The sequence below is a fragment of the Scatophagus argus genome, chromosome 13 (genome assembly GCF_020382885.2).
Source record: "Scatophagus argus isolate fScaArg1 chromosome 13, fScaArg1.pri, whole genome shotgun sequence".
Taxonomy (NCBI): Eukaryota; Metazoa; Chordata; class Actinopteri; family Scatophagidae; genus Scatophagus; species Scatophagus argus.
In genome coordinates this window covers 5263118-5276854 of record NC_058505.1, presented here as the reverse complement: position 1 = coordinate 5276854, position 13737 = coordinate 5263118, and the positions used below count along the sequence as shown (strand labels likewise).

At 45.0% G+C, this 13737-nt stretch overlaps 1 protein-coding gene across 4 annotated transcripts in view; it reads right to left on the bottom strand.

Moving 5' to 3' along the window:
• Nucleotides 1-168: 168 nt before the first annotated feature.
• Nucleotides 169-13737, bottom strand: part of ankrd12 (ankyrin repeat domain 12) — a 32800-nt gene continuing 19231 nt past the window's right edge. For 2 of the 4 annotated variants that reach the window (XM_046408611.1, XM_046408613.1), the window contains 11 exons: nucleotides 13075-13225; nucleotides 11443-11514; nucleotides 10840-10977; nucleotides 9697-9900; nucleotides 9377-9519; nucleotides 9008-9155; nucleotides 4210-8651; nucleotides 3024-3122; nucleotides 2613-2756; nucleotides 2402-2497; nucleotides 169-1419 (listed from right to left, as the gene is read on the bottom strand). In XM_046408611.1, coding sequence (XP_046264567.1) covers nucleotides 1234-1419; nucleotides 2402-2497; nucleotides 2613-2756; nucleotides 3024-3122; nucleotides 4210-8651; nucleotides 9008-9155; nucleotides 9377-9519; nucleotides 9697-9900; nucleotides 10840-10977; nucleotides 11443-11514; nucleotides 13075-13225 — 5823 coding nt within the window. In that variant the 3' untranslated portion in view covers nucleotides 169-1233. The remainder of the gene's footprint in view (nucleotides 1420-2401; nucleotides 2498-2612; nucleotides 2757-3023; nucleotides 3123-4209; nucleotides 8652-9007; nucleotides 9156-9376; nucleotides 9520-9696; nucleotides 9901-10839; nucleotides 10978-11442; nucleotides 11515-13074; nucleotides 13226-13737) is intronic. The other 2 variants (XM_046408612.1, XM_046408614.1) reach the window with 1 other exon arrangement.

Here is a 13737-nt window from a genome sequence, read left to right as displayed (position 1 = left end):
AAAAGCAACAAATCCTCACATTTAAAGCTGAAACCACTGAATGTTTGGCTTTGCTTCATAATAAAGAAACTTAAAAGAAATTAAAACTCTGTGCCAGTTAGCTTTCACTCATTGTTTCTGTTCTAATTTCTTATGCAGGACTAAGACGAATGACACCAAAGGCAACACTTAATTTCACAACAAATAAAATTTATTCAATTATATATTACAAATATGTACAGGTCATGTAACAAGTAAATATTAAAATAGACAATTTTTAGAACTATCGTTCAAAAGGCATTATGTTGAAAAAATAGGTTTTGTTGTGATCTCACATTGAAACTGTAAAAGTTGTTTTTTTTTTCCCTCTGGAAGCCACAACAGACTTTTAATGTGCGCGAGACACAATGGACAACACAGAGTGAGGCTGCAAAAGGGACGTAACACAATGGCGCAAAAAAAGCTGGAACACTTCAGTAAACCTCACAATTAAGTCCACAGTACAGCGTTTTAGGAAAGAAGTACAAACGATGCAACGCATGCACAGCATTTAATTGCCAAAGTCAAAAAACACCAGCTGCTGCGTGGAACTCCAGATGAGGAAGGAAGAAACAGCAAAAAACAAAAACAAAATAAACACAACAAAAGCCAACACATGCTTAAGATTTTAAGCCAACAACAACAAGAACATCACTGACGAAGAGGACACTCAATATAAAAACCAACTTTGGTCCATTAAAACATGAGACAGAACAAGTTTACAATCAAAATATCTATTATTTTTTGTTTTTACAAGTTTAAAACAATAATTACATGACTATTTACAAATGCACATTTGTTTATGTATAAAATAAGTTAAAAAATTAAGAGCACAGTCTGTACACAATGTATGAACACTCACTTTGAAAACAATTGAAATCTTTCAGTTGTGTGACCCTGCCTGATGAGGAGCAGTAGCAGGAGGTCGGCGTCCACACTTTGCTTCTCGCTGCAGCTCCCAGCTTTTGGTCTCCGCTCCCTGGGCTTCATCCGAGGCCTGGACCAGTCTGCCCTCGCTCGCCGTCCTCGTGCTGGGCGTGCCGGTTTGGACTGTAAGAGCTGAGGAGTAAAATGGTCTCTTTTCTAAGTGCTCTTTTGTGTTACCGCCACACTCGCATTTAAGTGCTTCACATTTCCTTTTCCTCGAATGCGCCGGCTGCCTCTTGTGTCCGTACTGTGGCCGCTGCTGGGGGCGAAGCACGCGTGTCCTACCGCTCATATCGGCGTGAGGTCGAAGTCGTCGTTGACCTCCACCAGCGGGATGTAGAACTCGGGGATCTCGAAGATACTGGTGGACTTGTAGGTGGCCGGGTCCAGCTCCTGCAGTTTGAGCTGCCACTCCAGACGCTGCACGGCGTTCAGGGCCGCCGCCTCGTGCTGCTGCCTCATCAGAAGACACGTCTGTGGAAGGAGGAGGCAGGTGGTTATTATTCTGCCCGACCACAGGGCACCAAGACGACCTCAAAAAATTTGCTAGAGCAACTGCGAATCTAGCTAGCAGGCAACAGAAGAGCATGAAGCTTTGGCGCCGATGAACAATTCGAACATGCTGGACGACTCAAAGATGCCGTCGTATCAAATCCCCTCTTTGTGACATCATTTCCTTGTTGAATTACAACGGAGACAGCGAGGAAAAGAGGGAGTTTCACACTACAGTAACTTCGGAAGATTATTTGTACACTGCTGACCTCTCATATTAACCTCAGACACATTTCTGAATGTATTTTTGCACCCAGCAAAGACTGCAGATTTTGTCCTCCATCGCTTCCACTGAAAGCGGGTTAGGAGGTGACCAGTGTGAACAGGAGGGATGATGACAGCAAGCAAAACCAGTTTCAGCGTTTATAAAAGCACCGGACTGTTGCTTATAGACACATTTGAAAACCAAGAGGAAAAACGATCAAATTTAAACACTTTCATCTCTTTTGTTCAAGATTAAAAAGCTATTTTTATTACTGAAATTAAAAGAGTGAGGACTTACAAATGTGTCAACAAGCTGCTGTGGCTAAAAAAAAATGCTGAGTCATTACTGCCGTCTATGACTTCTTTATGTATGAAGTAAAACAGCATAGCACCGAGCTGATCAGCGCTGGAATTATCTAACTTTTGTGTATTAAAATATCTAACCACAGGTGAGCAGCCTCAAGCTATGAGTGTTCAGCCAATCAGAAATTCAAAATGTAAATAAAAATATGGCTGCACTGGATTGCAGACGTTCACAAAAACAAAAAAAAAACACAACTTTTCCGTTAACTTTTCCATAACAGCACTTGAGCCAGAAACATTTCTGGTATTTATTGTTAAGGTCACTGGTTACTGTTCACCACAAGCGAACAACATGTTTAATGGAGGTCAGCAGTGAGAACAGTCACAGCGATCTTACCTTCAGTTTATCAAACTTGTCATCGACGTCTTGTAACCAGGACATGAACTGCCTGGCGTTGAATCTGTCCCTCACTGACGTTTTGCCGTCATCACTCTGTGGAACCAAAACACGCCACAGCTCATCAGAACACGCAGGATTTCTACATCTGACAAAACAAAAAGGAGTCTGCTGAAGACGCTCACAGGTGCGACCGCTTCATGTCGCCTACCTGGACGTCTTGAGGCATGTTGTACACTTCAGCATCCAGTAAAACCGTACAGGCACTGAAAGGCAGAGTCTGATTGGCCAGTGTTCTTGCTGCCCGGTAGTGGACTCGTAAGACTTCTTGTTCGTTTGAAACAATCAGCTTTTCCTAAAGGAGAGGAATGAAATAAGTCCAGTTAATACGGTAAATACAGTCTTATATGTAGTGTTAAAACATGTAGAAATTAACTGACGCCCTGTTGAAGTCCTCCAGAGGGTGTAAAAACGTACCACAGGGCTTTGAGAGGCTTTCCAAATAAAAAAAGGTTGTTTTTACAGTTTGCTCTACACTCTCAGCTGCTACAAGCAGCACTAAAATGTCTAGAGGTGCTCAACCCGACCAAAAACAAAAAGCTTCGAGAGGGACTCTACGCACCCTTTCAATGCTGTGTTGTAGTCGTAGTTTCATGCGGACGACCTCTTGCTGTTTGAACATCTCTTTCAGCTGCTCGGGTAACGATGGAGGCGGAGTTATCTGCACAAACGATGGGAGACGGTTAAACACACTTCATCTGCCATGTGACGTCCGATGAGGCACAGTGCAGATGTCAGGCAGAAGAATATACTCAGTGTTCATTGTTTTTCCCTGCTCAGTTTCAGAGTCGTTTCCATGAAATGTTTTCTTTCAGACTAGAGGGAAGAAAATGTCCAACACACACGTTTGGTTATTTATTTTAGCTCAGATATCTGTTCTGGACATGTAAGCAAATCGGTTCCTGTATAATGAATAATTTGCATATTTACACACAAACTTTCTGAAAACTTTTGACTAAATATTTAGTGAACATTATTTAATTTTCTAATGATATCTGAACAGATTGTGAAACTTCTAAGCATATCAGGGTGCTTTCACGCTTTCAGTTCAGTTCATTTAGTCCAGACAGATTGAAAAATAAATAAATAAAAACAGACCTGCAAGTTTCCTTTAAGTTCCCATCTGCCTCATGTTCATTCCAGGTTTTTACAAACAAACCAAGAGGAGCAAAAACGAAGAAATAAAAACTGCCACCCTGCATCATCAAGGCTATGTGGAACCATGTAAGGAAATTTAATTCTGATGACTGACAGCAGGTTAATGAAAAAATGACTTTGCACAAATATATGATGTGCGCAAGTTACGCAGGTCGTTTTCCTGACCGTTCACCATCACCAGATGGATTTAATAAAAGTTCAGCTTTTAAATTCACATTAACGTCACATAATCACAACCACAGGATCTTCTGGTTGTTAGCTTTGCAGTCACATTCAATGCATTCAAGTGGGTCTTGGTCCATTTGTTGGGTTCAGACCAGTTAGATCAACTGCTTTCACATCAGCCCAAACAAACTCAACTGAGCTGTCAAGCAAACCAGTTTCTGCACCAAACAGGTGGCGTATAAAAGGACCCTGAAGTGCAGGACAACAACTTCTCAGATTAATATGATGATAACCGTACAGTTTACGTTAACCCCACACATGTCAAATTCAAGTTACAAATCAGGAGTCGTCGTCATTTTAAATCCTACACAAAATGTTGGGACACCATACAAGTAAGATGTGAAAAGAGACTCGGAAGAACTCACGGTTGGTATACAGAGCTTGCTGAGGGGGTTCCCATCTAAGAGGTAGGATCCGTTGAAGGTTACATATTCATCGTAATACTGTGGTGGTTGGGGGGTGACGCTGCACAACACTTTGCGCTTCTCCTCGATCTTCTTCCGGATGTGCAGGAACTCGTAGTAAGGGTTGGCCCTCTCAGTCTGGTAGGGCTGAATCTCCTCCAGCTTTACAGAGTCCACGATCGCTGCAAGAGACTGCTGGCCCTTCTCCTTCTCCTGTTGACTCGTCGAGCACGACTGGGAAGTCGACACTTTGGGCATCTTTCTCTTGCGTGGATGGGGCACGTGGACGTCCACGTCGTCGTCTGCAGATCGAACCTTCACCTTGGCCCCCAGAGAATCAGAATCCCGATCTCCAGATTGTGGAGAGGAGCTTCCCGAGGCAGTGCTGCTGCCGCTGCTGCTGCTGCCACTGCAGCAGGAGTCGGTCTGAGCTGATGACTGGATGGTGCTTTGACTCTGCTCCTCTCCAGATGAAGAGGACTCTGCTTTCTCATCGGCAGGGGTCACCTCCATCGGCTCTGAGCTGGACTCCGCTTTGCATTCAGAGGAGCACTCAGTACTCAGGCTGCCTTCGAGCGAGGAACTCTCTGTTGTAATAGAAACAGGAGCAGCGCTGTTCTCCGAGTTCTGCTGGATGTCAGTCATATCTTCAGCCTGGTGTTCGGGGCTCGCGCTATAGGACGATGCTTGGGGTATACTGTCCTTTTTCTCCATCTGAGCGTCAAGGCACGAACCTGCAGCGTCAGTGGAAGGTTTTGAACTCTTGTAGTCTTGGTTATCTACATCCATATCCTCTAGAGGACATTCGGACTCTGACTTCGTTTTGCTGGAGGCTGGCAAGGACTCCCCTGAAGTGGAACTGGGAACGTGCGAACTGGTGGACGGTACAGGACTTCCAACACTCTCTGTTCTGAAGCTTTCTGAGACAGTTTCCATGCTCTCTTGTTCAGCTCTATCAGCACTCTCCAGAGGTTTGTCTTTATGGTCAGATACATGCATGGTGCTCGATTCTGCCTGCTGCAAGCTCTCTATACCAGAAACAGGTTCCCTTTGCTGGAGGGGTTTTGTGCTTGTGGGTGCTGACGGCTCTGCAGATGGACAAACTGTAGGTACTGATGACTGATCAGAATCCTTGTTAGTACTTTCTGCCTGTGAATTCTCTGTCAAACACTGGACATCCCTCGCAACAGGAGGATCAGAGGAGGAAATTGGTTTCTGCTCCGTTGGCCCAGTCTGATTGCCGCTACACTCTGGTATTGTCAGGCTTTTACTCTCAGGATCTTGACTTAACATCTGAGGTGTCAAACCACCAGGAGTGTCCCCTTCTCGCTCTGCTACTGAATCAGCCGCTGAACTCGTGCACTGTTGACTGGCGAGGCTCTCCTCCGTATCTGCCGAGGTCTCTCTCGTTTTCAGCTCTTCCGTAGGCTGGTTGGGCTTTGGCAGATTTTCGACAGCTTTACCTTCAGTCGATGAGTTGGCATCCTCGTCCAGAATAGCCCTGAGGTACGGCGACTCGTGTCTGCCGGACCCCAGCGTGCGATTACTTTGCGGCACATCTGGAAGACTGTTGCAATCTTTGTCGTGAACAGACGGCGATCTGGTGGCGTGAATTACAAGGGAAGACTGGAGGAAGGCAGGTTGAGAGTCTGATGCTTCCATATTCATGTCAGAGTCATACTCAGGGTGTCTGGGCGTTAATGCCGTCGCCTGACACGAATCCTCTGAGCTAGCGACAGAAACCAAGGACACGGACCGGGACATGAGAACACAGCGTTCACTCTCCGGTCTGGGCGATCTGGTCAGACAGTTTTCCACAGCTGACATGACCTTTGCGCTGATGGAAGGCAGACTCTTTCCATCAAGCGACATTGCTCTGGGGCTGGTGCCATCCTTCAGGGGTTTATCTCTGCTGTGGACATCAGAGGCTTCAGAGCTTTTTGAGCGTGTGAGCTCTTTACTCAAACACGGTTCAGTTTTCGTTCTGTCTTTAGGTTTGGCCTTCGCTGGATCTGCCAGAGGACGCTGTTTAAGCCGTTCTCGCTCTTTTTGTTTGATTTTCTCCAGGTGTTTGCGATGCCATTGTTCAATCTCCTGATCCTTCAGGCTGAGCATGCGCTCAAAGCTGGTCTGCATCAAGTCGTCATTCACAAGCCTTTTCTCTTTGGGCTTGTTGTCTCGGGTTGCTGGCGAGGCTTTTGATTTGGCCTTGTCTGCATCCGTCTCGTTGGGTTTGGCCTTGGAGATTTTGGCCTGCTGGGAGCGGTCTTTGTGGCGGTCCTTATCCTTGTCCTTGTGTTTATCCAAGTCTCTGTCTCGGTCTCTCCGGTCGCGATCCTTCTCTGGTGTTCTCACAACTTCCTCCTTTGATTTTGTAGATAAGGACTTGCTGCTCTCAGACAGATAGCTCTTCTTCTCTTCTAAAAGTAACTTCAGATTAGAAGTGCCATCTTTCGTTTTATCTCTCTTTTTCCTGTCACACTCCTTCTCTTTTGAACGATCAGATTTACTATGATCTGTGGTCTTCTCCAGAGGTTTGCCTTTCTTATCAGGGTTTGCGCGTTCCTTTTCTCTGTGATCCCCGACACTATATTCTCTCTCCTGCCTCTCCCTGTCAGACCGTTTGTCTAACTTATCTTTGTTTTTTCTGCCGTCATCATGCTTTTTTGTGGTGGACAGAGATTTCAGCTTTTCATTCTCTTTATAGTTTTTATCTCCAGGCGAGTGGGAAGAAATCGCCCCTGTTCTCTCTTTTTCCTTCCAGCGATCCACTGAATTTTGCGGCTCGGGCTTGTCAGAGTGCTCCGTTTTAACCCTTTTTTCCTTGTCAGGGTGCCTTTTCTCCATTTTTTCTGAATCCTTCTCCTTTCCTGGAAGCCTCTTGTCAGTTTTCTCACGTGAGCCTTTTTCAGAAGGCTCCAGCTGTTCTTGATCAGCTGTGATCCCACTTATGGGTTTCTCTTCTGTCTCTTCTTTCATGCTGTTGCTCAGCAGTGTCTCCTCAGGAATCCGCCCTGAGCCGTGGCAGTCCACTCTCTCGTCACGCTCGCTCAGCTTTGATTCCTTTACCTTCTCCTCTTTACTAGCAGCCTCCTTGCGCTCTTTCTTCACGGTCTTGTCTTTTTCGCGCTCCTCTCTCGGCCTCTTTTCCTTGCTGCTGGAGTGTCTCTCCTTTGCGTTTCTCTCATCTTTGACAGGAGAGGAATCAGAGGTCTTCTGAAGCGAGCTATTGTCTTCACCTTCTTTCTTCACTGGCAGAGATTCATCCGTCTCATCACTTTTGAAAAAATTTTCTTTCCAGAACTCTCTGTCAAACTCCAAATTCCTGTGGCCATCTTTCCTGGCCTCCTTCTGCCTGTGGCGGCTCCGCTCTGCCTCGTATTCCCTCCTGTGTTTGTCCTTCTCTTTGTGTTTAAGTTTATGCTTCTTTACCACCTTGCCGTCTAAGTCGCTCTTCCGCAAGGCACCTTCAGTGCTGTCTATGCTGTTTCCTATGCTGCCGTCTTTGTAAGGACTCGAACGGCCGTCATCCCCGTCGACACTCGAGTCTTTCTGTTGATGTTTGCTCTTTTCCTTGTGCTTGCACCCCTTGGTGCTAGAGCCTTCAGTGCAGAAGTCTGCGTCTGGGTAGTGGTTGTATTTGACACCGTCCACCGGACATGAGCTGTCAGTGATGGAAATGCACATCTTAGTATTTTCCTGTTTCAGTGGTGTTTGCTTATCTGTCAAGCTGTGGTTCAGTTTTGGAGACTTTATGGAGGACAAATGAAAGAGGTGGACGGACGAGTCATCTTTAGGACTGAAAGACATCTTGAAGGAGTCTTCCTCCCGACCCTTTTCTGTGCTCTCGGACACAGTTGCGAGAGAACGGACCAAAGTTTTGCTGTTCTCTTTGCCATCCTCTTGGTTTTCCTTGTTTTTATTCTGGCTTTTGCTCTTCCTCTTGACTTTGCCCTTGTCCTTTTGCTCAGCACTGTCCTTTTTAGACTTTGTGTCCGGCTTCACGGCCTCTGAGCTTTGAGAGCAGGTGGGGGAATTCCTTTTCTCTGGAAGGCTCTCCATTTCATCACTGGAGGTATCTGAGCTGCAGTGGACGCGAGACGTCTTCTGCTTTTTGGACTTGGAGGAGGAATCCCCTTTGCCACTCGTCTTTCCTGCCACATGATTCCTATCTTTGTCGTCCTTCTCCCGCTGCCGTAGTTCCCTCCTGAGGATATGTCTGTCGTTCAGAGCTTTACTGAGATCCTCCTCTTCTTCCTCGTCCTTGAACTCATACTCATCCAGCCCTGGCACGGACGATGATGCTTTTGTGGCCGGTTTGCCATCCGAGTCCTTTTCAGTATCAGAGTCCTCCATGTTGTCATCCACACTGGATGGATTAACAGACGGTGGGTCTTCAGACTCTGCATTGAAGAGAGGATCAGTGATCAATGAAGTGCTTCACATATTCATACAAACACCAGCAGTTACTGAAGATTACATGGTATATTCATTGCACAACTTATTTTAATGAAAAGCACTAAAGTGACAAAGTGTTTAGCATGTGTGTAAAACTTCACAATACTGACTACACGCAGTTCCATTAGAACAGGTGGAGTAATGCTGTGAAAGCATTGTGTACACTTGATGTTTTAGCACAGCTATACATTGTTATGCGAGGTAGGCAATAGATAAGAATGTCCTGTGATATTACAGATAGTATGTTAATGTTTGACTTGAAACGAGAGGTCAACCAAACACTACAGCATTCTCGGCATACCTGACGAACTGTCATCTTGGTCCGACAGAGGCACCTCTCCCTTTAATAGCTGCTCCAGCTCCTGAGAGTCCGCCACATCCACCGGGCGCTCGCCGCGCTTGTTTGCCTGGAAGGCGTTACCACCGTGTCGAAGCAGCAGTTTCACAATCTGGGTGAAACATAACAGCAATTGAGATTGAGAAAAAGAAAAAGAAACCCCAAAACAATGAAAAAGAACAAAAAGGCAAAAGGCTTCCAATTTAGTACTGTGCTTTAGAGCAACTGGGTGCAAACAAGTCTGAATTATTCTTTCTGTGACAATTTCAGACATGTTTGACTGAAATTGTGCTACATTACTATGGCAGGACAAACTTCATGTGAAGCTCTTACATCTTTGTGCCCGCTGCTCGAAGCATCATGGAGTGGCGTGTCGTCATCCAAACCCTGCGTGTTCACCTCCGCACCTGCTGCTATTAAGACCTTGGCCACGTCGTAGTAGCCAAGATTACAGGCTTCATGAAGGGGAGTCCAGCCTGGTGAGGACAGAGTGCAGTCATGATTAACTTAAACTTTTACCAGGTATGTGTTCATGTATTACTTTTGTGAAATCTGACTAAAAACAAAACAACACTACAAAAAAACACAACATGTGCACACATGGAAGTAATCTTACTATTAATACAAACATGATGAAAACCTGTGCGTCGTACCTGCAAAGTCTTTGACGTTGACATCAGCTCCCAGGCTAATGAGCTCTTTAACTTGCTTAGCGTCTCCCCTGATGGCAGCCATGTGAAGGGGAGTCTCCCCTCGCTCGTTCCGCTTGTTGACTTTGTCCTTCTGTCTAGACGAGGCGCTGCTGGGGACTTTCTTCTGCACAGGGGTCGTTTGTGAGGGGTGACTGGGAGTAGAGTCTGGGCACAGGCAGGCAAAGGGACGAATATTTAATGGATGCTTGAAGCAAAAGCCTGTCGCAGGCTGAGATACCTGCTTGCATTAATGTGCATGGCACTGGATAGACTGTGCGTCTGTGTGTTTCAGTGGATATTTATTAAAGGAATAGTTCAATATTTTGGGAGTTAAAAGTTATTTGTTTTGCTCCCAAGTTAGAAGAGAAGATCAACACAAAGTGTGTATCTATAGGATACATTTTGCTTTTAAGTTTGCCATAAAGACAAGACAGAAAAAAAAGGTAAACAGCTTGCCTAGCAAAGTCCACAGGAAAAATAAAAATAGTATCACTCAAAAAAAAATCTTATTTTTATACATTTTAGTACAATTTTAAAAACCTAGATATAACATTTTAAGCAGTGACCATTAAAGGGGCTGGTAGGCGTGTGTTGCTATCTTTTGACAGAGCTAGACTGGCTATTTGCCCTGTTTCCTCCTTTCATCATAAGTTAATCCAGCTGACTGGCAGCTGGATCCAGCTTCATACTGAACTGACAGACAAGAGTGACAGTGGTGAAACCTCATGGCACCAACACATAAGCAAATGAGCCAAATTTTCCCAAACTGTCAAACTGTTCCTTTGATGAGCGAGGTACTGGATTGAGCAACCAGAGTAACACTGGTTTTACTGGAAACCTGTGCTTACTTGTGTCTGGGCGTGTATTTTCAGCATTCAGAACATATTATTTACAACAAATGATCACATTCAACTTCTTGAATTAGTTACATATACAGTTACCAGTTGAGCAGCTACACTGAATGAGACATTGTTCCATTCTCAATCAAATTTGAAATGTCAGAGCATGTTCGCCAAAAAGCTTGGAGGCACAACTCATCCAACAGTAAATACACTGTTGGCCATCTTGAGAATGCGGTTAAGGTAAGAGGGCAGGCACACAAACCTGGACTGTTGGCAGTCATCTGCATTAGGAGAGCCATCTGTTTGCGCTCTGACAGGGGATACCCAAATAACAGGTTGGCCTGGGACTTCTTGCCCCCAGCCTCCTTCTTCACCTTCTTCTTGTCTGGTCCATCTTTATCTGCAACAAAAACCAAAAAACGATCTTAGAGAACAGTCCCAGCCAAAAAAAAAGAAAAAGAAAAAAGGTCAGTTTCATTTAAAGTTGCAAAGTGCATAGTCGACAGCGACATCGTTTTCCTCCTCTTGTATCTGCACACTGAGAAACAGATGACAAGCATGAGGTTTGAAAAAGGGGACAAAAAATAAATAAATATTATAAATAAATAAAAAAAAAAGAAAAAGACAGCATTCCCTTAAGCCAGCCAAGAGAAGACGGCACTCCTCGAGCCCCCTACCCCCCCAGCCTCCATCGGTCGGTTGTTACTAAACACAGACATGCGTGAGCTGTAACGGGGCAGATGCAGGACGGAAACACACACACGTGCATGTGTGCGCATGTGTGTTTACAGCAGCATAGTGGCGCAAAGTGGGTGACGAGACTTGTGGAGGACACGGGGGCTGAGGATCGGGCTGCAGCGATTACCTGCGTATATCCTGCAGGGAGGCACTAATCTCTCTCCCCAGGTCTCACTCGACTGGCCTGGGTCTGAGTCATCTACAGTGCAAAGCAGAGAGGATGGGGATGGGGAGAGGGAGGGGGACGGGGAGGGGGAGGGAGGTGGAGGGATGGGAAATCACTGCATTAACGCTCACTCACACTCTCTCTCACCCTCCTCATCTCACATGTACTCATATACAGACAGACACAAAGGCAGACTTGCACTCCACGCACAGTTTATGAGTCATGGCAACACAGGAGACGGGAGAGAAGAAGATCCAATCCAAGGCGGGCAGAGGAGTCATTACCTCCCTTATTCCTACAGCTGCTCCACACAGGAGCTGAGAGGCACTAGGGGGGAAGGCTGCTGAAAGGGAAAAAGCTGCCCTCCATGCTAGCTTAGCTTGGAGGGCTAACCTGTGCAACATAAAATACGCTCTGAAATGGATGGTTCTTGTCTGTTAGAAAGACACGGGACCACACAATGAAAATCATTACCTTGAGTTTTGCCCTACAGAGGAGATGAAGGCAACTCTCCCAGACCTCAAGCAGTCTGTAAAACGCTTTACTGTACTCCATTTACTGTAATTATGGCTGTACGATGCACCAACCTATTTTAAGTTCTCAAATGTGATGCAAACATACAGTTGAACTTTTAGCTAAATGACAGAAGCAGACTCGTCTATTTACACAAGTAAGAGGGGTAAGATTACGGCTTTGAGTTCGCAAAGTCTCCAATGTGATGCTGAGCAGTGACTTACAGCATGATGACTGTTACCAGGATCTCAAACAAAGCAGTTATCACCACATATCTAAACCCAATGGGCACAACTGTAAGGATAACATCAGGCTCTCAGCCCAAAGACCACTGGTTTCCAGAACTGGTTTAAGAGTAGGTCACACATACATTTATGTACTGTTCATACATATAATATAGTTTTATTATTTGAAAAGTCACAGCAAAAAGCACCTATACTCTGTAGTCGTTGGTTAATGTTATTTATAAAGCAGTGAATTGTACACTTGTTGGGTGCATCAATTCAGGTTTTAGCAGTGGATTATTACACAGCAGCATGACGGTGTGTGTGTGGTGTATGTACTCAGGAAAAAACACGTCAACCTCTGCAACAGTGCTGCTCACTGATCAGTTTTAAATAGTTTTTAGATTAAAAGTGGAGGCCTTTGACACAGAGGAACACAGTGAGTTATATCAGCCTTTGGCTACACATGTAGCTTGTTACATGTGTTAGTAGGTTCAGTTCAGTGTCAGTTTTGGTCTTTTCAAGGAACGTTTTATTATTAAAATCTGAAAATGAGGCAGTATATTAGGCACTAGAAGGGAACAAACTACTTTATACTTTTATTTTAATAAGAAAATTAGCACTCGAACATGACTACATCTAGAATTATTTTACGCCGTCTCACAATACAACTTTGTGTATCCTACACTTTGTGATTCAATGCAACAGGCCACAATTTCCTCAGTCAACCTACAGTGAGTCCCTGAAGAAAATGTTCCAAAACAGACCACTGGGGGGCAGTGTGAAGACATGGCAGCCAGCCAGCAGCATGGCTGCTGAAAGAGGAGCAGGGAGGAGTGCCAACAACAGCTCTTACCGGTGTCAGAGTCTCGCTCCTCGGTCCGGAGCGGACTGGTGGTGAAGGAGAGCTTGCGCTTCATGGAAGACTTGGCTTTCCCTTCCTTCCCCAGCAATTCACTCCGGTCCAGCTTCGGAGTTTTGGTGAAGGGGGACAACTTTTCTTTGCTCTGTCGGAGGAATTAAATAACAAAAATCAGGCATGTCAAGTACAGAAAAGGTGTGGCCATACTTAGTGAACTCTGTGTGTGTGTGTGTCTGTAAACAATACAGTCAGGAGAGTACATAAACCGAGGCAGCCTTATTAAAAAAAAAAAAAAAAGGTTTGTTAACTAGCTCAATCAAAAGGGTTGGGCTTAGCATACAGGTAGTGTTTCAGGTGAGACTAAAGCTTGCTATAACATGACTAACGTGCAGCGCAGTTGATTAAATTGCAGGCTGTGTTGTGTCTCTGCAACATATTGTTTGGGTCTTGCAGGCAGCAGGTTTGCTAGCATGAATCACTAAATTTGTATTCCCAAGGCAACGTCTCTGCCAAGTGAAGACCAAAAAGATCAGGAGCGGCTAGTTTCTTCCCTCCTTTGCACAAAGAAATAAAATACAGAAGAAAAGTGGCAGTGAGAGAATTTTCACAACAAACTCACAGAATAATTTGACATACTTATACTTAGATTAATGGGTT